This window comes from Peromyscus californicus, unplaced genomic scaffold (assembly GCF_007827085.1).
Source record: "Peromyscus californicus insignis strain IS unplaced genomic scaffold, ASM782708v3 Scaffold_8__1_contigs__length_139910024, whole genome shotgun sequence".
Classification (NCBI taxonomy): domain Eukaryota; kingdom Metazoa; phylum Chordata; class Mammalia; order Rodentia; family Cricetidae; genus Peromyscus; species Peromyscus californicus.
In genome coordinates this window covers 57,562,160-57,587,893 of record NW_026294606.1, presented here as the reverse complement: position 1 = coordinate 57,587,893, position 25,734 = coordinate 57,562,160, and the positions used below count along the sequence as shown (strand labels likewise).

General features: G+C 44.2%; 1 protein-coding gene across 1 annotated transcript in view; it reads left to right on the top strand.

Annotated features, from left to right (window-relative positions):
- Positions 1–15,721, top strand: part of Il2ra (interleukin 2 receptor subunit alpha) — a 79,207-nt gene extending 63,486 nt beyond the window's left edge. The window contains exons 4-10 of the mRNA XM_052729491.1: positions 832–1,008; positions 2,862–2,972; positions 5,596–5,811; positions 7,679–7,756; positions 8,463–8,531; positions 9,871–9,937; positions 13,629–15,721. Of these exons, the coding sequence (XP_052585451.1) occupies positions 832–1,008; positions 2,862–2,972; positions 5,596–5,811; positions 7,679–7,756; positions 8,463–8,531; positions 9,871–9,937; positions 13,629–13,653 (743 nt within the window). The 3' untranslated portion in view covers positions 13,654–15,721. The remainder of the gene's footprint in view (positions 1–831; positions 1,009–2,861; positions 2,973–5,595; positions 5,812–7,678; positions 7,757–8,462; positions 8,532–9,870; positions 9,938–13,628) is intronic.
- Positions 15,722–25,734: the final 10,013 nt, after the last annotated feature.

Genomic DNA, 25,734 nt, shown 5'->3' with positions numbered 1-25,734 from the left:
AGTTCAAGAGTGCACACGCAAGTCACACTCGGGAAACCGTGTTCTACCCACTCCACCCTTTCCTCTCTCTCTTACTTTGTTCCCTTCCACTTTTCTGCAACGTTCCCAAGCCTTGGAGGGAGTGATGCAGCTGTCACATTTAGGAGCTGAGCATTCAACGGTCTTTTATTCTCAGCACGTCGATCATTTGCACATCTGGGCAGTGACCAACACCCACTGCAAGTAGAAGCTTCTCTGATACAAAGACTTCACCGGAACTGTCTTAGTTAGGGTTACTATTGCTGTGACAAAACACCGTGAGTGAAAGCAAGCTGGGGAGGAAAGGGTTCATTTGGCTCACACTTCTACTTCATCACTGAAGGAAGTCAGGGCAGGAACTCAAACAGGATTCTGGAGACAGGAGCTGATGCAGAGACCATGAAGGAGTGCTGCTTACTGGCTTGCTCCTCCTGGCTCACTCAGCCTGCTTACTTATAGCACCCAGGACCACCAGCCCAGGGCGGCATCACCCACAATGGACTGTGCCCTCCCTTATCAATCACCCATTAAGAAAATGCCCTATAGGCCTGTACATGCTCTGATCTTAGCCTGATCTTATGGAGGCATTTTCTCAGTTAGGGTTCCCTCCTCTCAAATGACTATCCTGTGTCAAGTTGACATAAAAACCAGCCAGGACAGGAACCACTGTGTGAGCCTCGGTTCCTTTCCCAAGAAAGTGGCATGCATACCAATCCTTTAAATAGAAGGAAGAAATGTGTGAGCAAGCCCCTGCAAGATCAAACTCACGTCTCACTAGGGCCTGCTCCACTAACATTCTTCTTGTCTTTGCAGAAATGTGTGGGCATAACCCACCAGAGGTCGCCAATGCCACATTCAAAGCCCTCGCCTACAAGAATGGCACCATCCTCAACTGTGAATGCAAGAGAGGTTTCCGGAGAACAAAGGAGTTGGTCTACATGGCTTGTTCAGAGAACTCCTGGAGCAGCAGCTGTCAATGTACAAGCAACTGTAAGTGTCCCTTTGTAACCTCAATGGGAAAGGAACTAGGGATAGCAGGAGACAGAGTCAAGCTGCCATTAACTCAGACCAACATAACATAACAGTAGACAAATCTGTGAGTAACTGGTTTTAGAGGCTTCTGTGACAGCCACTCACTTAACATTATTTCAGGAGTGTCTACTCGTTCTGAGAACTAGGCTTGCTAAGCCCGGGTCAATCTGATTGAGTCCATGACTTTGTTGTTGGTCTCTATCCTTTTTTCCCTGAGTTCAGAATGCTCCTTCACACAGCCTGTCTCTGCACTCAGTTTCTTCCCCATTCTGGGGGTGGTGAGACTGTAGAAAAGTGTTAGTTTTATATAATATATATAATATAAAATATATAAATTTTATATTTTTATAAATACATATATGGTACATTATATATCTAAAACATTTTCATTGCATATATCCATTGCACATAGTACTGTATTACATAAGAATGTCTTCATATAGGTGCACACTGTTGAATGACTATACCCTGCCCCCACCTGATACCCCCACTGTCTCTTCTATACCCTTCCCATTAGACACTTTTGGTTTCCTTGGACAATTTCCTTGTACTTTCATATAGACATACTTAATTTTAGGTACCTATAGAAAACCTAGTAACTACAAATGAAAGAAAACAAGGTATTTCTCTTTCTGAGGCTGGCTTAATTTGCTTAAGTTTGCTATCCCTAGTTGCACCCCTTTTCCTCTTTATGGCTGGAAACGTCCCATCATGCAGCTGAGCTGAGAGTAGTGGCGCACGCCTTTAATCCCAGCACTCAGAGCCAGAAGCAGGTGGGTCTCTGTGAGTTTGAAGCCAGCCTGGTCTATATATAGTGAGCTCCAGGCCAATCGGGACTGCGTAGTGAGACCCTGACTGTAATGTATGTGTATGTGGTTATGTATGCATATAGGCATGTATTAAAGAAAAATTCCATATATGCCACATTTGCTTTAATTATTCCTCTGGTGTTGGACACCTAGGTGGGTCCCATAATTGATCTTTTATGTCATATATATTTATTTATTTATAGACAGGGTTTCTCTGTTTAGCTTTGGAGCCTTTCCTGGAACTCACTCTGTAGCCTAGGCTGGCCTTGAATTCACAGAGATCCGCCTGCCTCTGCCTCCCAAGTGCTGGGATTAAAGGCATGTGCCACCACCACCCGGCTCATCTTTATTTCTTAACCCTAAGGATGGAGTGGGTCAGTAAGCCAAACCATGTGTGGAGGGCAGAGTTTAAAGATGGCTGCTCTATTGAAGTGCCTGATTAACTCACTTTCCGGAAGATCTCCCCTTGTCCTAAGATGGAGTTCTGAGGCCTCCTCACTAAGGTGCTCATCTGCAACTTCTCTTCATAGCTGGCATTTTCTTATCATTGCCTTAAAAGCACATTTCTCCCATTTGAATAGCTTTGAACCACTGCAGGGGAGTGAAGGAATAAGTGCCGGTTGTGATGTTAGACCACTCCACCTACTGTATGCCATGCCAGCAGCACTGATAACAAGGAGAGACCCATTTTGATTATGTTCCCGTCATGTGTACACAAGGATTTTTCCAGCAGGAGAATCTCACATTTCTTCTAGGAACGTGTTGAATCCATTATCAATATACACATGAATGTGAATGTGTGTATGAGAGGTCAGTGCTAAGGTGAGGTGTGCAGGCCCCATCCAAGGGAGGGCTTGTTTGTTCAGCTTTGCAAACCCAGCACTCAGCTATTCATTCCTGGATGCCAGAGAGACGTCCTGGGGTGAACAGATGCACGAACAGCTTTTTTCTATTCTGAGCATTTTGCAAACTTATTTGCCTCCTTCCGCCCATATTCTCTAGCCCATAGCAACTCAAGAAAGAAAGTTACACCTAAACCTGAAGACCAGAAAGAGCAACCAACCACAGAAATGCAGAAATCAACACCGTCAGTGCACCAAGGGAACCTTCCAGGTAAGATATGCCTCTCAACAACCTTCCTCTAGCTGGCTCCTGGGAGCTGACTTTAATTACACGGAAAGGAGGAGCCAAAGGAGGGAGATCAGTCCTGTTCTCCACAGGCAGGAGCAGCTCCTCCCATTGCCTAATGTTGGCAGACTCACTGCTCAGCATTTCAAACTCTCTTTCTGAAGGTAACAGACTCTGGCTTAGGAGCATAAAATTCAACTGCAGTTCAATTCAGTTCAGAAGCATGTGTTGGGAAAAACTGTGAGCCAGACAATGCCCACAGAAGTAACACATTGAATAAGCAATGGAGCCTGCCCTCAAGAATTCCTCCTATTTTCTCTTAAGTGCAAGACAATTAACGTCAAGCAAAACCATTGATAGCAATTGGCTTCTTATAGAACAGGGTTATAAAATGGAAGCCACAGACAATTATTGACTAGTTAATGAGGAGTGAGTGAGTGGGCACTATGTCTGCCCATACCTTTCCCAAATGAAATAATAATACTCAACTTAAGCCACGATGTCAGGAACAGAGTCTGCTAGGGTTACTTGAGAGTAGCAGGGACCGGTTGGCCATATGAAAACCCCATAATCTTATGATAAAGCTATAACCTTACAAAGAACGTTCTTATATCACGTATAATCTCATTTGGACCCCACAACCAAGTGAATCACCTGAGACACAGGGAAGTTAAGCAATTTAGCTAAAGTCACATCATAGGGTGAAAGTAAGACCTCTGGTCTCCTAGATTAGATAAGGAATCTTTCTAAAGGGTTTTTTTTAAAACTATTTAAAAACTACTCATGGCATCCAATAATGGGGGGCAGATGGCAATCAAGAAGCATTATTGTGATTTGATGTTTTTAGTCCCTTTCCTCGTCCAGTTCCATCCTGAAATTCTGTTTCCAAATACCTTTGATGTTTGCTCTGCTTTCCTGCTAACCAGTGCCAACCTCTGCAGTTGTTGGAAGGTCAACGTTTGTTCTTACTCAAAAGACAGTCAGTTGAACTGGACATTAGTGTACATGCCAGTTATCCTGGCATTTGGGGACCAGAAGCAGGAGGATCAGAAGTTCAAAGCCAACCTGAACTGTATGATACCCTCCTCACCTCCAAACTACAAAGAGAGAGAGAGAACCAGCTGTTTCTACCTAAGGGATGTTTTATAAATTGTCATAGTTTTGTGTTTCCATTTTAAAGAAACAAATTAAATTCAGACAGGTTCTGTCAGTTATGAGGTTTCTTGACCTTAAAATAATATTTTGTTCTGAGACTAAAACATAGTTCCAGTTCTGTTATGCAAAGTGAAATATTGTTTGGAACACGCAGCTTCCTACTGGGTTGGAGGGCTTGTATGTGTTTCTGTTGGAGATCGTTTTGAACATCTGGCAAGTTCCAAACCTATGAGTAATGTCATGATCCAGAGTTAGACAGTCTATATAGTTCCATCTGATCAGATGGAGGGCAGTGGGTAGGAAGTTCCAGATTAAATTAGAACAGGTCGTGATCTCAGGGGCCAAAGTTCAGCCAACCCTAGGTCAGTCCAGTGAGTATAAAGTTGCTGGGCACAGGGGATCTTTAGGAGGCCTGACAGGGCCAATGTGGGTCAAGCTTCACTTCAGATGTGGTTTAATTAAGATCATGATTCATTTCTCTGAGATTTTCTCCGTGTCTTCCCTCCTCCAGACATAAGCCTTATTCTTGGTCAGCTCAACAAAGTCTGAGAATGATTACCAACTGCCACTCAAATTTCTGCCTCCTCACTTATTCCGTGGAAACATAGAGTGCTCTGTCCTGTTGCTGCCCCTCAGCGGAGCCCCCTCTTACACCTGTCTGCTTCTCAAAAACCCTCAGGGTCTTTGCAGCATCAATCAAATGAAGAGCCCATTCCCCTGCGCCCCTGGCAAGCATCTACTCTTCACCTGCAATACCTACTTTCTGTCCACCTATGTCTTTCTCACCTAATCAACTGTCTGACCCTTGCAGGAGTGACAGAGTACTGTGTGACTTTTTCTGGGGAGACTCATGTCATACAAGCATCTGTTCACCAGATGTTGTCAGAGCACTGACAACAAACCAAAGAAACTTTTCTATCCAAGTGTCATGAAATAAACCAATCAATTTATTGGGCTTACTCTTGGGAGCATGGATGATGCAAACATTGTTGCATCACCAAAAACCCACACCAGTATGGATGACAACCCATGAAATTTGCATCCTGGAGATCCTTGCAGGACCGGGAGAGAGCTCCAACAATTTGAGAGTCCCCTCAGTCACTGTTACTGCTTATGTAACTTTGCACAGGAGATTGGTGAGTTTCAGGAACTTCCTGAGACCTGTGCGTTTTGTTTATTTTTCTGAGTCCTAAGGAGCATCCCTCCAAGAAGGAATATTTCAATGCACAGGAAATAGTTGCACAACACTGGGTTCCATGCCTTCCTACAATGCCTGCATTCCTGACCCCCTGGATGCTCTCAAGAGTTGCAGGTTCAGCGAGAGAGTGAAACAAAAGAATAAGAAGCAAGGTCCAGTTTCTAGCGACCAGAGTCACTCTGGGTGCAAGAAGCAACCTAGAGGCACTCACTACGCCTTCCCAAACTTGCCTTCAGCATTATTTTCCTCTTCCAGGTCACTGCGGGGAGCCCCCTCCATGGGAACACGAAGATAGCAAGAGAATCTATCATTTCGTGGTAGGACAGAGAGTTCACTACGAGTGTATTCAAGGATACAAGGCCCTACAGAGAGGTCCCGCCACAAGCATCTGCAAAACGATCTGTGGGAAGAAGGGGTGGACTCAGCCCCAGCTCACATGTGTACATGAAAGAGAACACCATCAGTTTCCGGGTAGGTTATTCCTTTCTTGTGCGCATCCCATTCTTTTCTCCATCTGGACCAAAGTGAGACTCCCCTCTGCCCTGGGACCTTGGGATAGCCACTTGACCCTCTAGGTCTCATCTTTTAAAACAGAACAGACCAACACTGAGGTCCCCTCATCTCTGCTCTACTCATAGGTAGTTAGAGGCAGAGAAATAGTGATCTGTCTAGTGTTCCAATGCAGCACACAGGATGCTTTCTCATTGTAATAATGCTATCCTGTGTCTAGCTGATCCTGAACTTCCACAGTTTCTGCCCAACTACCAAGACATCCCATAGTTCACGAGGACAAGTCCAGCTTTGTGCCCACATGCTTCTTCCTTTCACTGGTATTTAATGTAGGTGTGTCATTGTAGAGTGCTCCATTGTCATTACACTCCCTGTAAAGGTCCTCCCTGATCTTTGATTAAAAAATATATACATAAAGTATGTGAGAAGTGGTTTGCTTTAGCATGTATGCTCACATACACACTCCTGCTCACATACAACCTGCCTGTGTTGAGATCTTCTGCCATATTTGTTTGAAATCTTACTACTTCCATAATCAAAAATGACTCACATTCATTCATGAATTTTCCTAGTTTCTTTACCATTTGTCTACTACCATTTGTCACATTCTGTGACTTCCTCCAGGGTCTTCTTGGGATGCTATGTCTTTGTCATCACTCACTTCCAATGAGTCACCCTCATGGCCAGGGCATGTCAATAGTTTTCTTTGTAGGAGATGGAATGGCAAGTCCCTAGGTGTCTGTGATAAAATGCTGTGACCAAAAGCAACTTGGGGAAGAAAGGGTTTATTTGACTTATACTTCCACACATCACTGTTCATCACTGAAGGAAGTCAGAACAGGAACTCAAATCAGGGCAGGAACCTGGAGGCAGGAGCTGATACAGAGACTGTGGAAGAATGCTGCTTAGTGGCTTGCTCAGCCTGCTTTCTTGTAGAAGGACCACCAGTCCAGAGGTGGCATCACCAGTGATGGGCTGGGCTCTCCCCCATCAATCATTATTTAAGAAAATGATCTACAGACTTGCCTATAGCCCAATCTTATGGCAGCATTTTCTCAACTGAAGCTCCCTCTTCTCCAATGAGACTAGCCTATGTGAAGTTGACATCAAACTAGCCAGCACACTCTATTATGAGAAATCCATGGAGTCTGCTTAGAGGCGAAGGAATTTATTAGGGAGGAAAACTCACTACAGCACGAGAGACTTATCATAGGGTCCTGGAAGGCCGAGGTACAGTCCCACACTGTTCTTCCACCTGGTCTGTCTCAGCATCCAAGCCCGTGAGGGAGAGAAGAGGAAGCGGCATGTGTACCTCTCAGGTCTTAAGGGTAGCCCTGAGCCACGCCCCAGGGGCAGATACTTCAAAGTCATAGGTAGTAGGACAGTTACCTGCTACCTCTCTAGGGGCGGTGCTTCAAGGTCATAGACAAAACGGTTACCCACTACAACACTGAGTCACTGATCACAAAGGGACTGTAAAAGCTAAATTTGGTGGTGTGTGGGGGGGAGGTATGTGTGATTTTGACTCATTTCCAAGTCAAGGGTGGAATCCAGGCCTGAGTAGAAAGCCTGGAGAGAAAGACTTGCTCACAGTTCCATAGATAGTCACTGTCAGGGTTAGAATTCCCCCTTATATGCTCTACCATGGCCCTCTAGCTGCTTTTGGTGCCCCTGATGTGGAACTGTGTCCCTGAGACATGCCCAAACAAGGTGTCATGCCTTATAGCAGGTATATCTGGAGCCAGCGGCAGATGGCAGGTGGAGGGAGGCATTAGAGTCTCATATATCCATCCTGGGTTCCAAATTCATTGCTTTTTCTCTTCTGCAGCCAGTGAAGAATCTCAAGGAAGCAGAGATCCTTTTCCTGAGAGTGAGAGTGAGACTTCCTGCCCCATCACCACCACAGGTATGGAGAGAGCTTCTGAGAACAGACATTCGGCCATCGAGCAAGGGCAGACAGTGCTATGCAAGCTCCTCCAGCAATGAATAAGATGAGGAGGGGAAGCTGGCCCTAGCTGCCTTCCTCTCCTCCAAAGCAAGAACATGGCCATAGCAACACAATCAACCCAAAGCAGACTGGGAAGATGGCTCAGTTGGTAAGGTGTCTGTCATGCAAAGCATAAGGACCTGAGTTTGATCCCCCAGAAACTATGCTCAAATATGGCAGTATTTGGCTATAATCTCAGCACTGGGGAGGCAGAGACAGAGGATTTCTGGGGCTTGCTGGCCATCATCTAGTTTAGCAGAACCAATGAGCTTCAGGTTCAATAAGAGACCCTGTCTCAAAAAATAAGGTGATCAATTAAGGAAGACATCTGATGTTGACCTCTGGCCTCCATAGGTACATGTGCCTGGGCGCTTGCACATACATGAACACACATACACATAAACGTGTATACCCTCTCTACATACACCAACAATCTAAAGGAAGCATCAGAAGGAGAAATCACAAGACTGAGGTTGAGGTTTCCAGACAGATCCTGCTCACCAGGCCCCTCATATCCCTTTCCCCAACCAAGTGATGAATTCACTGAGAAGCCCCTCCTCTTCCGGCCTCGTGCAGTCCTATGCTTGCTATAAACTGAGTGTCTGTTTGTCTCTCTTTCCCACAGACTTTCAGCTGACAGAAGCCCCTACAACTATGGAGACATTCATATTCACAACGGAGTATCAGATAGCAGGTGGGTCAGGCTGTTTCATTTACAGACTAATTGTGCAGCATGCCAAGACATAGGCAGTCTGACTGGTTGAAATGATCCTTCCTTTCACTAATGTTTATAAGGAGAAAAGATGACTATAGGTTTGAACATTGCTCAAAACCCTGTGGATCAGCTGTGGTATGCTGGGAGTTGGATTAGCTACCTTTCGAATTGCTTTGATCAAATGTCTGATGATACAAACCGGAGGAAAGAAGGGTTTGTTCTGACTCCCAGTTCCAGGATCCAGTCCCTCACCATGGGGATGCGTGGCAAAGGAGAGGGAGCAAGCTGGTCACATTGCATCTACAGTTAAGAAACAGAGAAAGGCTGGCTATAGTGGTGCACGCCTTTAATCCCAGCACTTGGAAAGCTGAGGCAGGCAGATCTCTGCAAGTTTGAGGCTGGCCTGTTCTACATAGTAAGTTCCAGAACAGTCAGAACTACACAATGAGACCCTGTCTCAAAAAATAAAAAAGGAAAGAGAAAGAGAGAGAGAGAGAGAGAGAGAGAGAGAGAGAGAGAGAGAGAGAGAGAGAGAGAGAGAGAGAGAGAGAGAGAGAGGAGTGCTTTGCTCAGTCCACTTTTCCCCCTTTTCATAGAGCCTAGTATCCCAGGCCATGGAACGGCACTGCCCACTTTTAGAGTGGTCTCCCCACCTCAGTTAACCTAGTCTGGATAATCTCGCACAGACACGCCCAGAGTTTTGTCTCTAAAGTGACTCTAGGTCCTGACAATCAATACAAACCAAGGGCCTAACTAACAAGACTTAAACCTTGAAGCGCCCCAAACCAGTTCCTCCCACATACATCTTCAAGAACAATGACCCCCGCCCCCCCCGCCCCCCCGCAAACTTTAGTGAGGGACAAAGCCGGGACCCAGGGAGAGAAAAAAAATGTCCATAAACACCTCAGTTGTTCCCGGTAGGGGTTAAAAACAGGCTTCAAAGCTATACTGGCCTGGACCACGGGGGTGGGGGGTGGGGGGGACCGGCGGATTCTGGAACCTTCACAAGTCAGCATTTGGGAAGTGAAGCACCTCCAGGAAATATCAGTGTGTTTAGGATTTCTCACCTTGTTTCAACGTTTCCTTCACGGAAGAAGCTACTGGTGAGACCGGCGCTCTGAGCCTTCCTTAAGTTTCAGCTGCACTCCATTCCAGAGGGCAAGTGCCAGCCCCTTTCTGTGCAAAGAAGAAGCTGTAGGCTCCAGCTGTGCAGGAGCCTAGGGAATTTTCTCGCCTGCCCTAGGGATCCAGCTCTTTTGCCCCCCTCCCCCCAAAGCATGGCCCCCGTGCTCAACCTGAACTCCCTCTCTTTTCACAGTGGCCAGCTGCGCCTTCCTGCTCATCAGCATCCTTCTTCTGAGTGGGCTCACCTGGCAACGCAGATGGTGAGTCCGACAGGATAAGGGCTAAGTACCCCCAATGTCTGGTCCCTGGCCTGGCAACCATGAGCACTGCCCAGAGCCTGGTCTTAACTGACAGGCTGCGGAGATCCCTCCCTCAGTCCGGTGCTTACCGTGCAAGCGCGAGCACCTGAGTTCCAGTGCCCAAAGCTCTTTAAAACAAAAAATTAACAAAAGCACACGGAAGCTGGACGTGAGGGCACTCATCTGTAATTCCAGTGCCGAGGAGGCAGGCAGAAGTGGAGCCCTCAGACTCTCTGGCCGCCCAGCCTAGTGAAACGGGCGAACTCCAGGTTCATTAAGAGACACTGTTTGAAAAAAAATAATGTGAATGGTCTAAGGAACAATACCCAAGGTTGACCTCTGGCCTCCAAATACACATTTACTCCTCCTGCGCGCGCGCGCGCGCGCGCACACACACACACACACACACACACACACACACACACACACACCCCCATACATACATACTTGCACAGGGCAGGGGAGGGAGGGAGAGAGAAAGAGAGGGAGCGGGGAGAGGACTTGGCATGCTGGCACATACCTTTAATCCCTACACTTAAGACTTGGAGGCAGGAAGGTCATGAGTTTGAGTTTGAGGGCAGTCTGGGCTGCATAGAAAATAACATGTCAGCCTCAGGTACGTAGTGAGACATAGCTCAAAAGAAATGAATGAATAAATAAAGGGCCTAGGGATGTAGCTCAGTTGGTAGAGTGAGTACCTAAGGATGTTCACAAAGCCCAGGCTTGAGCTCAGCATCCTAAGAAACCAAGTATAGTGGTATACACCTACAATCCCAGCACTCAGGAGGCAGAAGCAGGGAAATCAAGGCATCAGTCCTGGGCTACATGAGATCTTATATCAAAAAACTAATGAAATAATTTTAAAAAAAGTAAGAATGTAAAATCATCTTGAGAAAAGCCAGTCCATCCTCAGTAGAGTCAGCTGGATAAGCTATCCTGTCCCTGTCCTGGTTTCATTTCCTGTGGGTAGGATAAAATACCCAGACAAAAGCAGCTCAAGGGAGAAAGGGTTTATTTGACTGACAGTTCCGGGTTGCAGTCCACCATTGCGTGGGAGCTAAGGAACTTGAAGCAGTTACTCATATCACACCCACAATCAAAAGCAAAGAGCAATAAGTTAATGCGTGCACACTTAGGCCCAGCTCACTTTCTCTTTTTTATACAGAAGGAACCTAACCCCATGGGTTTAGGCTGGGCCTTTCCACATCAATTAACGTAATGAAGACAATCCCCTGCAGACATGCCCACAGGGAACTTGATCTAGCTAACCCCTCTTTGAGCAATTCCCTTCTGGTAATTTTAGGTTGTGTTAAATTGACAATTAAAACTAACCATCACAGTCCCAGATGTGAAGGGCATCCCCCTCCTGCCAAAGCAGGTTCTGGCCAACCCGGATATTCTTAAATCCTTTAATAACATAGCTGTAAAGTGGGTGGGTGGGAATCCAATTCCTTCCATCCTTATGTTGTTCATCTGGCCTGCTCCTAATTTTCTTCAGGTGAATCAAGAAGTAGAAATCCTTGCAGCCCAAATGAGGAGACCCCAACAGTTGTTGCACTAGGAATTATTCATAGCCCTGGCAATCTATCCATTTCCTTAAGGTGTTCTCTTAGGGTTCTGGGATGAAGCATAATATCATATGTCTGACAGTTTAGGGGACTCAGTACTTATTAGACCATCTCCCTGCTCAGAGTGAGCATCTACCTGGCAATAGCCTTTTCTTTGGTAGCTTGAAGACCCAAACTCAAGAGGATAGGCTCCTTGTGAGCCTTAATAGCACAGTTTATAATGGGAAGTAAGGAAGTGTCTAAAACCACAGGAGTTCCCAAGACTTCCCAGTACGACAGGCATTAGGGAGACTGCAATATAATTTCAATATGACCCCTCTGATCAAAGAACTTGATAAAAACAAAACAAACAAACAAACAAAACCCCAAAACAAAAACCATACCTCTGTGGGGGGGAGTAATTGTGGAACATACCTGAAATCCCAGCACCAAGGAGTCCAGCCTGGGGCTACACAACAAGACCCTGCCTCTGACTCACATCTGCACCCCCATATGGACACAATTAAACATAAGATAATTTTTTTGTAACAAAAACAAAATTTCTGCTTTCTATAGGCTAATTTCACCTAATGGTGCCCTCTTGTGGCCAATTAGAAATCCTACCTCTGAATTACTGAGAAATCTGATCTTTGCCTGAGGTGTTCTGGTTGTTTAGGAACAATTACTAGGAGCCAGGAGTGTGCAATGAGAGACCCAGTCTCAAAAATATCAGAGTAGATGGCTCCTGGGGAATGGCACCCAAAACTGTCCTCTGGCCTCCACATGCAATACACACACACACACACACACACACACACACACACACACACACACACACAAGTTCTTTAGTTGCATTAACCATATTTCAAGTTTTCACTACCAACATATGTCTGTTTAGTAGACAACAAAAGTACAAAGGATTCCCATCATTGCAGAAAAATTTTTTTGTGGTGCTAGGGATATAGTAGAACACTTTCCTAGCCCTGGGTTCAATCCCTAATACTGAAGAAAAAGCAGAAAGGGAGATAGGGAGAGAAGGAAGGAGGTAGGAAGATTTGTTAAAAGTCTAAGATGGAGACATGTAAGCAGAAAAGGTATTTAATCCCACATGGGATTCAAAGATGGCTTACTGAGCTGATGGCCTCTGAAATGTCAGGTAAAGGAAGACAGGAAATAGCTTCTGGAAGAGGAGGCTGGGGTGGGTATGGAAATGTGAAATAGAGTGGTAAGGTTTGGGAGAAGGCAGTCCTGGATGATGGGGTTTAAAACAAATGGGGACCATGGCCACAGTGATACCACACTGCACAGATGGACAGAAATATTGTCATGGAAGATGAAGCCATACTAAGGAGCTGGAACTTCCTACTGATGGTGACCACACCTCAGAACACCTCACTTAGGAGAGAAACTGTAACCCTGGGCTTCTGAGTGGTCTGAATGCCATGTAGAGGCGAGGTTTACATGAGGTGGCAGTTTGATTACATTACGATGGAATAAATCTACATAGAAGTTGATGACTGCACTTGGGTGGGTCTGTGGATCTGATTGAAAAGGAAGAAAAGAATCAAGCAGTACAGAGAAGAGTTGACCAAATTAGTATGATTGGTCAGCTGGGTAAAAGTAGGGAGTAAGGATGAGAGGTGAGTCAGAGAGGGGCCCTGGGTTTCCAAGAGAGGGACAGCCTATGACCACCAGACCCTATGGTGAAATGTAAAGTGAGGGTCTCAGCTAATATGTGCCTTGGAGGTTAGCCACCAAGCACACCCCATTAGGACATCCACCTCCACAGACCACTCAGTCTCTGTATCTGTACCGTCCAGCCTGGAGTTACCTGAGATATGGGAGGGCTTCTTTGGATTCTTTCTCAAAACAGTGAGTTGTGTTATCAATGCACAGAAGAGACTAAGTGGACAGTCAGTTTTGGCCTCTGGAGGGAGGGGGAAGCCTTGCAGCTAGGTTTCATCAGATAGGAAGGTAGCAAGATTCTGAGGTAGAATTCAAACTTAGAATCTCAGCGTTAAAATGGACGGTTCAGTTCACATGTGTTTGGGTGGGGACCATGTTGTACTATGACACGTGTGGCTGTGACTGAGTTAATCTTCCAGGAAGAAGAGTAGAAGAAGCATCTAGAAAACTCGGAGCAGTCGGAGGCCAAGAGAAACTGATGGGAATCATGAAGCTCAAGCAAAATCAAAGAAGACAAACACTCACTCAACAGGTGTCTCCTGTTGATCCCTTGGGTTCTGGAAACTTCTGAAGTCACAGGACATAACAGCATGTCCATCACTAACCTGGACTTTGCCACTGAAGAATGGGATCTAACTAACCATTTCTAAAGTCTTTAATGGGAGAGAGGGCCCAACAGCACTCTGTGTGTTTTGGTTTTGTGCATATTTGTTGATGGAAGTTAGGGTGCATGGACACTTTTCATGCCATATATAATAGAGAAAAAGTAGCTTTAGGTGACTTCACTGTAACTTCCCAGTTTGGAAAGCCTAGCACTAATGTAAATACTCCTCAGTCCTCCTCCATCCTCCTTCCTCCTCCTCCCTTGCATCCCCTTTCTGCTCTCACAAACTCATCCTAGCCAAATGGCTCCTTTATCAACCTCTGCTTGCCCAACTGGTTCTTCTGATTTCATCATTTACTGATCAGCCTTTAAAACTCTGGGCTGGTGACTAGGACTCCATATGTTCTTATCTCAATCCTAGAAGGGAACCCCCTTTCTGCTGAAGCTTCACTTTTGAATTTCTAAAGAGCAGAAACTGTGGCAGAACAGTTTTTGAATAACATCAAACCAAAGGGGCCAAGTTGTGGGGAACTGTGGAGCTTCAATGTTTGGAAGCCTGTGTCTAGGATCAATGTCAGGAGCAGAAGGCTAGGTCCCAGGACATGAATTATACTTATCAAATGCTTTACTAATAGGCCACTCCAAGAGCTGGTTCCTTTGGGACTAATATCAATTGTACTCTAAATTTGGCCTGCACTATTGATGCTTACAAGTGGACACACAAAGTACAGACGTGTACCTGGTACAGATCATGAAAACACTGAAAAGAAAGGAATACTTTCAATGTTTATAAAGGGAGGAAATGAAGCAGAGGAGGTGATTATACTAAAGATTAACTATAGACTGGATATTCCAGCCGTCCTCAAATAATTCCCCTCCAAAAATCTCCCAATCCAGGGTTACCAGGAAGCCTTAGGAAACAGACTGTGGGGCCAGCCCAGTCTCTGAGTCAGTAAATGTGGACTTTGGAATTCTCACAAGTTCCTGGGTAATGCCTTAATACTGATCTCTAGAGCACACTTTGTGAACCACCGGGCTATCCCTGTGTGCTCTCACCTTCTACTGCTACCAAAAGCAACTAGGTTCTGGTTCCCACGCCCTCGAGAGCATTCTTGTTCAATCTCTTGCATAAGATTTCCTCTCAAATGAGTTGAGTCAGATGTTCAAATTTAACAGTGCTTTGGGGGATTCACAAGAAGCTTAAACTATCAGTTTTCATTTCTGGCTGGAAAATGTAATGGAAAATCAAAGGTCAGACAGAGCCTTTTTTGGTCTTTCATGTGACCAAGTGTAAACCAGACTTTTCCTATCTATGGTCTTCCCCCCCTTTCCAAAAGATACCTTTTTGGGGAAAAGAAAGGTTAAGTAGAATCTCAAATCACTAATTTTTGAAAAGAAAAAAAATGTTAAAATCTTTCTAAAGAGCTGTGGTTAGTGATACAGACTTGTAAGCCCAGCACTCAGAAGACTGAGGCAGGAGGATCACAGCAAGTGTGAAGTCAGCTTGACCAACATAGCAAAACCCTGCCTCAACCCCCACCCTCGCCATAAAAACAATCTTACATGCATAAAATTAAAATTATAACGTAAATCTGTTTACCACATGTAAGCCTGGTGCCCAGGGAGGCCAGAAGAAGATATTGGATTCCCTGGAACAGCTGGTTGTGAGTTATCATGTAGGTGCTGGGAACTGAACCCCTGTCCTCTGAAAGAGGGGCCAGTGCTCTTAACCACTGAGTCATTTCTCCAGTCCACTTAATTGAATTGTGTCATCATCATTACTTATTATGGGAGATGGGGATATGATCACAAAAATTTTTTTTGATAATACTAAGATACTGTTTAACTAGTTTACGCTCCTTCACAAGTGTATGGTGGAAATTCCTAGAAGCTGCATGTGTAATGTTGTCGTCATTCTGGTGTTACATACAATGGATTTATCTTATTGTTTATAAAATAATAAATGATATTTTAAATTTTTCTTGGTTTTAGTTTTTAAAGATGATTAAGATTGATAGATAGTAGTTTACATTAAAGGTGCCTAGGCTCAGTGTACTGGGCTCTGCTGACTCCCCATGGGAGACCTTCATTTGGGGGATGTGGGGATGTGGGGTGGCTTGGGAGGGAGGGCTGGGAGAAGGGAGGAGGGAGGAGGTGGGATCTGTGGGTGGTATGTAGAGTGAGTAGAAAATTTCTTAATAAAGAAAAATGGGGAAAAAGGGAAAAAAAGAAAGTGCTTGACTTGGAGGACAAAATTTAAAAGAAAGAAAGAAAGAAAGAAAGAAAGCCCTTTGGGATCCTCAGTAGTTTTTAATGGTTTTAATAATTTTTAATAACTTAAAAAAAGTCTGACAAATTCTGCTACAAAGCTGTTATGGTTTGAATTGAAAATGTCCTCGACAGGCTCATGTATTCAAACACCAGCTAGCAGAGCTGCTTTGTGTTATGGGACCTTTAAGAGGTGAGGCCTTGCTCATGGAGACAGATCTTTGGGGGTGAACCTTTGAGAATGACAGCCCAGTCTTGCTTCTAGTCTCCCTCTCTGCTGTCCCATGAAGCCACCATGTGAGGAGTTCCCCAACATACCTCTGCTGCCACAGGGTCACTCCCCGGTGCCTTCCCTGCCACTGTGGAGTGTACCCTCTAAAACTGTGAGCCAAAGCCAACCTCTCCTCCCCTGAGTTACCTCTGTCAGCTCTTTTGTCCTACTGAGGAGAAAAGTGACAAAGACAAAGGCAAGGCATGGTTTGGAGGCTTGTGGGAGCTTCACAGCCAGACTCAGGTACAGCTGAGATGGTGGAATTATTGAGAGGGGTGTACAACAACGAAAAATGAATCCTTACGACAGAGATGGCTATGGCACCCTAATTCCATTCTTTTCTTCTTCCACTGGTAGTAAAATATCCAGGTTTTAGAAGAACACATCTTGTTGGTGTTCTAGTCAGTTTCTATTGTCAACTTGGCACAACCTAGAGACACCTGGGATGAGGGAACCTCAAGTAAGACTCCCCTTGATCAGATTATCTTCACTGATGATTGACATGGGAAGGCCCAGCCTACTGTGAGTAGCATCATCCATAGGTAGGTAGACTTGGGCTATATTAGTAAACTGACTGAGCATGAGCCAGAGAGTAAGGCACTTTCAAGTGTTCTTCCATGACTTCTTACTCAGTTTCTGCTTGAGTTCCTGCCTTGATTTCCTCAATGATAAGATTGTGACCTGGAAGCATAAGCTAAAATAAACTCTTCTTACCCATAGTTGCTTTGGTCATTGTACGTACCATAGCAACGTAATAGTAAAATACCACAACACCTTTCTCCCAAGCTAATGACATTCTCCAGCCTTTTTTTGCAGCTGCATGTGATCATGTGATTACGTTTTGAACACAGAGATAGGAGTAGAAGCAATGTGTGCGATGTCTGGGCTGTGCCTTGAAGAGAATGTGAGTTGCATTTCCTCTCTTAGCTCTGCTCACTGGCAGACACGTGATCTTAGAGCGGGAGCTGGAACCACCAGTGAGGTAGAAGCCCTTTTTAAGTTTGGCAAGGAGATAAAATTGTCTGATGCCTCGAGGAATTGCAACATGACTGATTGTATTGGACTGTACTTGGGCCAGACATACCATTCTATTGAGGCCACTATGACTTCTCCTTTGTTATGACAGAAGTAACAATCACTAACACCTGTACTGTTTTCAGATCTGTACATACCCTCTTCCCACTCCCAAATTTTCCCCTGTGGTAGTATTAGCACTAAAATATTTTTACTAACATTTGACGTAAGAGCAGACTCAAGTAACTGCTTGTTCTGTGTTGCACGACTCTCGCCTGAGAGCTCCCCTCCAGCAGGTAAGTGCATGAGATGAAACACCGTGAGTTCTCCTTCCTAACTGGACGACTCCCTTCCTTGTCTTTGGAGATGCAATCAATTTGCAACAACCCTGAAGGATTTACAACAGCCCTGAAGGATTTCTGGGAATTGTTGGTTCCTATGGGGATATTTCCATCAGATGAGGTTTCTGGGAAAGTCAAAAATCACAAAGAGAAAGCTGTTGAGAGATTTCCAGCCATCCCACACTCCAAGAGGCGAGGGATAAAATACTTCTTCTCTTTTGCTGCGATATTAAAGATTTGTGGGCTTTTTTTTCAATCTGGTCCCTTAGCCCTACATGGAAACCTTACAGAAAAGGGCCAGTGAGATGGCTCAGTGAGCAAAGGTGCTTGCTGCCAAGCCTGATGAGTGGATTCAATCCCTGGAACCCACATTTTGGGAAATAGAGAACTGACTCCATTAACTTATCCTATGAACCCCACATGCACACCATAGTGCAGGTTTCTTCCCACCATACAGACACACGCGCGCGCGTGCACACACACATACACACATACACACACATACACACACATACATACATACACACACACACACACACACACACATACATACATACACACACACATACATACATTCATACACACATGCACACACACACACACACACACACACACACACACACACACACACACACAAACACACACAGCCTTTATAGGAAGGAAAACTAGAGGCAGAAGTTGGAGATACAGGTTTCATGAAGCTAAGTTGGTCTTTGGATAAACCTAACACTACTGGTGACTACAAATTTGGTGTTTTTGTTGTTTGAGACAGGCCGTCATTATGCAGCTTAGGCTAGCTGGACTTGAACTTGCAATCCTGTTTTAGCTTCCTGGGATTGCAGGCATGCACCGACATACCGACATACCCAGCTCTAACTTTCTTTTTTTTTTTTTTTTTTTTAGTGAGCCTTAAACTTCCTATGTATTGAAGGATACCCTTGAACTTCTGGTCCTCCTGTCTCTACCCCGTTGAGTTCTGGGATTACAGGCACACATCACCATGCTTCATTTACACAATGCTGGGAATGAAACCCTGCTAGTGCAGGTTAGGCAAGCACTTTGACAAATCAGACTAAAAAAAAAAAATCTGAGACAGATACAGATCCCCTCTAATCCTTCCTTTTTCTTCTCCAAAATTACAATTAGAGTCCTAAGTTCTGCTCCATAGGCTGGCCAGACAGCCCAGATAAACCTGAACCCTAGTGGTGATGGGAACTTCTGATCCACATACATGGAGATGCAGGTTTGGAAACATTGCTTGGACACTCCATGCAGACGCTCCATAGCTGGTGTGACGGGATGATGTGGATGTGCTGCTTTTCAGCTTTCAAGCCAAGGAATTCAGCTGTGCCCACTTCCCTTATGACCGCCTACGCATGCATTTGGGAACATAAAATCACTAGATGTTAATCTGCTGGGTTGAAAAACATTCTGCCTGATGTGTAACCAGAAAAGTGGAGGAGCAGGAAACAAACAGAACTGGTTTCCTTCCTACCTACTCCTGGCCTTGCTGTGAAGGGGAGGGGAAAGATGGGTAGTGAGTTGGACCAAAGCATCAATCTTCTTACTGCTTTGTGATTTGAGGAGGAACGGTAGTCCTAATCCATAGTTCCATGTTAAACTGAGGTGCCTGAGAATTTAGAGGTGTCTAGCTGTGTTTTGAGACCAACCACTATGAATGCAAGTCCTGCAGATAAGAATTGGGGAAACAAGGGAGAATTAGAAACACCCTATGGATTTTCCTCTAGTGAACGTGGTCCAAACAAGACCCAAATGTTCCCACTTGCCCAACTTGTGAGAAATGGCTAGCTGAGGCCAGGAGCAGGTATACCTTCCCAAGGATTAATAAGGAAGGTGCTCAAAACCCTGCCACAAGCCCACAGGAAACTGGGTCTCCAGTGGGCATCCTTGCTGGGACTTGAATGGACACCTACAGATCTTCAGGCTGCTGCCTGCTACACTCCCTCTCCATCATAAGAATCTTGGACATTTTTACACACGTAAGACAGAAAGGGAAGTGATGCTCCTACCTCCAGTGTGTGACTAGCCCTAGCCTTCTCCATCGTTCCTTCCCAGAGTGCCTGACGCTGAAATTCTAGCAGCAGATACCCAAGGAAGAGAGGATGAGAACACAGGTCAAATTATAAGCAAAATTCTAATTGAGTTAATAATTGACTTAGGAAATTACTGAAGTGGATAAAGGAAACTAATGTGGGGTGAAAAAAAGTTCATATGAGGACGCCTTGTAGACTAAGAATTCAGAGTTAGATGACTGCTGTGACTATAAAATATGATTCTTACCTCCAGGTTCTTAGGCCAATCTGTTCCCTTGTCTTAGAAAAAAAACACATGGTATTTTTGATCCACAAAGAACGTATCTGGGAGTTATGGCCTTTTCCTCTCCTCATCAACAATTCCCATCCCTGGATGGTTAGCTGTTTTAAACTGAGAAAACATCTGCTACGATTCTGTATTGGGTACTCTGATCCAACACTCGACAAGAAACAACTTAAGGGGGTGGGTTGTTCAGGGTCACTGTTCTAGGGGACACAGCCCATGCTGGCAGGGAAGTTACAGCAGCAGCTGTGGAAGGAGGCGCGCATGTCTAAGACCAGAAAGCCAAGGCCGATGGTGGTGCCCAGTTTGCCCATGACATGGCACCACCACCTTCAGGGTGGATCTTCCCTGCTCAGGAAAACCTCTCCAGAAACATCTTCATAGACACACACAGAAGTGTGTTTCCATGGTGGTTCTAAATCCAATCAGCAATCGTGATTAACAATTACAAAATCAAAGAAATCCCAGAAGACATATTATGGGCTACATTAGCCACAAGGAGAACACATCATACTATCTCAAAGTAGGTATAAATGTTCACAAATATTTGGTGGCCCACACGGGGAAAATACTCTTCACCACCCTCTTAAGCTCAGGCAAGGCCATATGATTTATGATAGATGCATGCATACCCTTTTCCCAAGCAGAAGCTTGAAGGAAATAGCACCTGCCTCCACAACCACTCTTTCTCTTTTCCTGCCTCAGAATTTGAAGATAATTTTCTGTGAGTGTATCAGGTTGTGAAGATCAATTGGAACATACTCTCAACCAATTTTTGATACAATGTAGCTCAAATACAAAACACACTTAGTGAGTGATCTTGGTAACAGAAGCTCCACCTGGCTAATTGTGATTGAAATGCGTACTTCCAGATGCACATGTATATTATAGCTGTTTCTTCCTCCATGCTGGCTAGCTCTCATAGTGTTAGAAGATGCTATGTAGGCTGTTGGGGAGAACTCTCATCAATAGTCTTACTCCACTGTGGATCCTGTCCTCTATACTACTGGTCTGCCAGGCAAGATATGCCCATTGGTGCAATGGTGGCGTGATTGCTGTGGGGGTAACCAACCACTTCGTGCTTAGATTTGGGGCCTGTTCAATTCAACTCATGCCTGGTGTGGTAGTTTGAATGTAATGGGCCCCCATACACTCATAGTGAGTGGCATTGTTAGGAGCTGTGGCCTTGTTAGAGGAAGTGTGTCACTATGGGGGTGGGTTTTGAGGGCTCCTTTGGCTCAAGCTTCAGTCAGTGTGACACTCAGATCATTTCCTTTTGCCTGCGGATCAAGATGTAGGCCTTTCAACTCTTTCTCCAGCACCATGTCTGACTGCATGCCACCATGTCACACCATGATGATGACGGACTAAACCTCTGAAACTATAAGCCACCCCAGTTTACATGTTTTTCCTTTATAAGAGTTGCCATGGTCATGGTGTCTAATTACAGCAATAGAAACTCTAAGACACCTGGTACTGTAAACCTGGTCAAACCCAGGGGCCAGAAAGGTCATAGGCACTGGTAGAGAAGCTATTGCTGTTGTTGTGCTAAATGGATAAGATTTCCTGTCAAATTATTTCCTAAATACTTATGGTTTTACCTATAAAATAGTGTTTGGTCAACTTTGGTCATAGAAAAAAGTGACTAGTAATTATTTAGAGACTTTTAACTGGTCAGAGCTCTGACAACAAGAGACTGTTGGGGTGGGTGTTGGTGGTGCACTCCTTTAATCTCAGCACTTGGGAGGGCAGAGGCAGGCAGAGCTCTATGAGTTCGAGCCTAGCCTGGTCTACAGTGTGAGTTCCAGGATAGCCAGGGCCACACAATCAAACACTGTCTTGAGAAACAAACAAACAGACAAACAAAAAGGCAGTTGAATGCTCAGCCATTAACTGGCCAATTATACCACCCCAAACCTCATGGAAGATCAAAAACAGCAAGCTGAAGAATGTACAAGTCATAGGAGTTGGGTGGAGTGTTATGAAGCATTGTCCTCTGAATATGATATGACCATTGTACTCTTGGAGTTTCAGAAACTGTGATCACCTCCTCAAGACCTGCGTATGGCCTTCAACACTCCATTATAGAGGGTAAGGGGCTCCCTGAGTGTTTATAGAGTTATTGGTTGCTGGGGTCGGAGGGAAATATTCTTCAGTGTTGTAAATACTGATAAGTTGCCAATGCTCCTGTAATAACCTTTTACCCATATTCCTGTAAGTAACCTTCAGTAAGTAACCTAAATTAAACTCATTGTACACACACACATACTTACACACACACACACACACACACACACACACACACACACATACACACACACCATAAAATTAGAAGGGGAATTATCTGTTGAAGAGGAAAGAGACCATCAGCAGGAGTGGGAGGGGGCAAGAGTGTAATGAGGGTGCATATGATCCAAGTGCTTTATATATACATGTATTAAAATGTTATAATGAAACTCATTATATGTACAATGAACATATATGCCAATTTAAAACTTTCAAAAACCAGCCGGGCGGTGGTGGCGCATGCCTTTAATCCCAGCACTCGGGAGGCAGAGCCAGGCGGATCTCTGTGAGTTCGAGGCCAGCCTGGACTACCAAGTGAGTTCCAGGAAAGGCGCAAAGCTACACAGAGAAACCCTGTCTCGAAAAAAAAAAAAAAAAAAAAACTTTCAAAAACCATGAAACTGTAGCTTCCTCATTGAATCTATAATAAACCTGGTCTCATCCACTAGTTGGCAGGAAAGAAAAATGTCTTACCCAGTTTAAAAAATTCTAATAGGCATCACTGGGTCTCTAACTAACAAAAATGCTGCTTCCAGACCAGCAAAATGGCTCAGCCAGAAAGAGCACTTGCCACCAAACTTAACAACTAGAATTGGATTCCTGTGATCCATATGGTAACAGGAAAGAACCGATTTCCATAGGTTGTCCTCTGACCTGATTTTTCCAAACAATGTGGAGACAGATGGGGAGAAGATTGGCTCCTTTCAACGTCACAGTACTGTAAAGAGTCAGATTCACAAAGGCAATGGTCCACAAAGGCAATGTTCCCATCTCCACCTTTCTCCAGATACAGACACTGACTTACCTGCTGGGATTCTCAGCTGAAGCTTGCCTAAGTTGTAAATGGTGGCCTCTCGAGGGTTGAGCATAACCCCAAATAGCACTACCTTGCTGTGGTGGTTCAAAAGAAAATGGTCCCCAAAGGGAGTGGCACTATTAGGAGGTGTGGCCTTGTTACTGTGCAGGTGGGCTTTGAGGTATCATAAATGCTCAAGCCACACCCAGTGAGAAAGTTCACTTCCTGTTGCCTGCTGATCTAGATATAGAACTCTCAGCTCCTTCTCTACCCCCATGTCCCACCGTGATGATGATGGATTAAATATCTGAAACTGTCAGCCACCCCATTAAATGTTTTTCTTTATGAGAGTTGCCATGGCCGTGGTGTCTCTTCACAACAATAGAACTCCTAAGACAGAAGTTGGTACCAGAGACTGGGGTATTGCTGTGATAGTGCTGGTAGCCATGTTAGAGGAGCAGCAGGTGGCGTCAGCCCACTAGGAGGAAAATCCCTGATGGGTGACTCTCAGATAGGCAAGGCCCTGAGACCACAGACCCCAGAATGTCTTTTGCTTCTGCTGTGCCTTTACATGTTTGCTGCTGCCATCTTCCTCTGCTATCTGGCAAGGTGTGAATGGGTGTGGGGGAATCCCCACTGCCTGTTATGTAGTGTGTTTATCTCATAGAAACATCCCAATCTACTGGGCATTTTTACCTGTGGATTGTTATGAAGATGATGAATTAGCTGTACTGTCTAATTGATAATAGTAATGTTAGCTTACACAGAGTTTTGATGAATAAAAATAAATACAAGGAAATGTTACATAGCTAAGGCCTACAAGTTTTCCCTAAGGAGCTGCATAGATTGCAGTTAGGTTAATGACTAAGAAAAACTATTGAGTCCCAGGAGCCAGACTGGCTCAAATTCTAATTCTCTTAATGCTGAAAGATGCATTCACAGGTTTCTGTGTGCATCATTAGCTGAAACAAAGCCTTAAAATAACTTCAGGTTAGATTAGGTGCTTGGATAATAGTTTTAAGATGAGTAACCCAAGAAAACAATCAAAAGTTCATAAGAACATATAGCTGAGTTATAGATTCATTAGGTTAGAATAAAAAATATGAAGCAGCCCAATTATTGCTTGCTGACATACTTTCCTTGCTAGGTTTGATTGATGATCAAAGGTGATGATTGATTCCTTGTGCTCATTTTTGCCCTCAGTCTCCTGATATAAGAAACTATTGATGAGTGGCTATGTACCCCAAAGATTTAAAGTAGAGCTGACTGATTCTTTTTCATATATAAAAGTTTAGGTTTGTGAATCCTTTAAGATTCCTTGCAAGATTACCTTTCAAGATAAATAATAAAGTAATTGGCCCTTTCTTTGTAACTACAAAAATGCAGCCTGCCAGTAAAAGACCTGACTGAGAATAATATCTTGTTTGCCTACATGGTTAATCTATAACAAGTTGCTTGAGTATGAATGTATGTGGATTCTTGGGATAATTTGTTTTCCCTGTAATACGTAAAATGTGTAATCATCTAAGGGACATGGAAAACATGCTGTTTTTTACTGTTTGTTTTGTAATCATTGTAATCATTCACTTGAAAAACAGAATGTAAGCACATTGTAATTTTTATATTGGCTGAAAGATTTTGCTGGGGTATATAAGCTGTAAGGGAAAGAATATACATAGAGTTAAAATGTGCTAGAATAAAAACACTGAGACTATGAGTTAGAAGAAAAACATCAGGAATGAGAGGGTTAGCAGGAAAACATCAAGGATGAAAGAAAGAAATCACCAGGAAAATAAAGAATAGAGAATGCCAAAGAACAATAAAGAAAAGGTCTGAAGGAAACCATCAAGAGAGTGTGTGGGCGTCTTTTTCCCTAACCCCCTCAGATAAAAAAGTCACAGTACATGCTGACTCCATGGCTTTCCACTGAGCTCTGCACTGCTGGAGGCTGGTCCCCCTGGCAGCAATATGATAGTCCTAATCATGATTTTGTTTGAAGGAATATGGATCTTGGAACTGTGGACTAGAAAAGCAGTTAAACACTTTAAGTGCTGCTAAATGAAACATACTAGTATGAGCATGGAAGATAGTGGTGCTGAGTGTGATTTGATGAATTGTGGTCTGGCTCAAGAGGTTTCAGAGGAGAAGAATATTAATATGTGGCCTAGAAACTTGTCTTGTGATATTTTAGTAAAGAATGTGGCTGCTTTTTGCCCTTGTCCAAGGAGTCTGTCTGAGGCTAAAGTGAAGAGATTTTGATTAAATCTATTGACAGAGGAAAACTCAAAACAGTCTAGTATTGACTCTGTTGTGTGTTTATTACTAGTCATTCTTATATGGATCTATAATAAAAAGGAGAAATCTGAGAAAGGAAGATTACAAAATGTACAATTTGAGGAGAAAAGGAGCACCAGGAAGTGGAATGGAGCTAAATCTTGTATTCAAGGAGATAAACAGATCAAGAAATGGAATAAAGGGAGTGATGACCTCAGGGCAAGACCCCACACAGCTAACTTTCCAACTTGTGAAAAGGAATTAAAGAAAAGCTTAGAGCCAGGTATGGTAGTACACACCTTTAATCCCAGAACTCCAAAGACAGAGGCTGGCA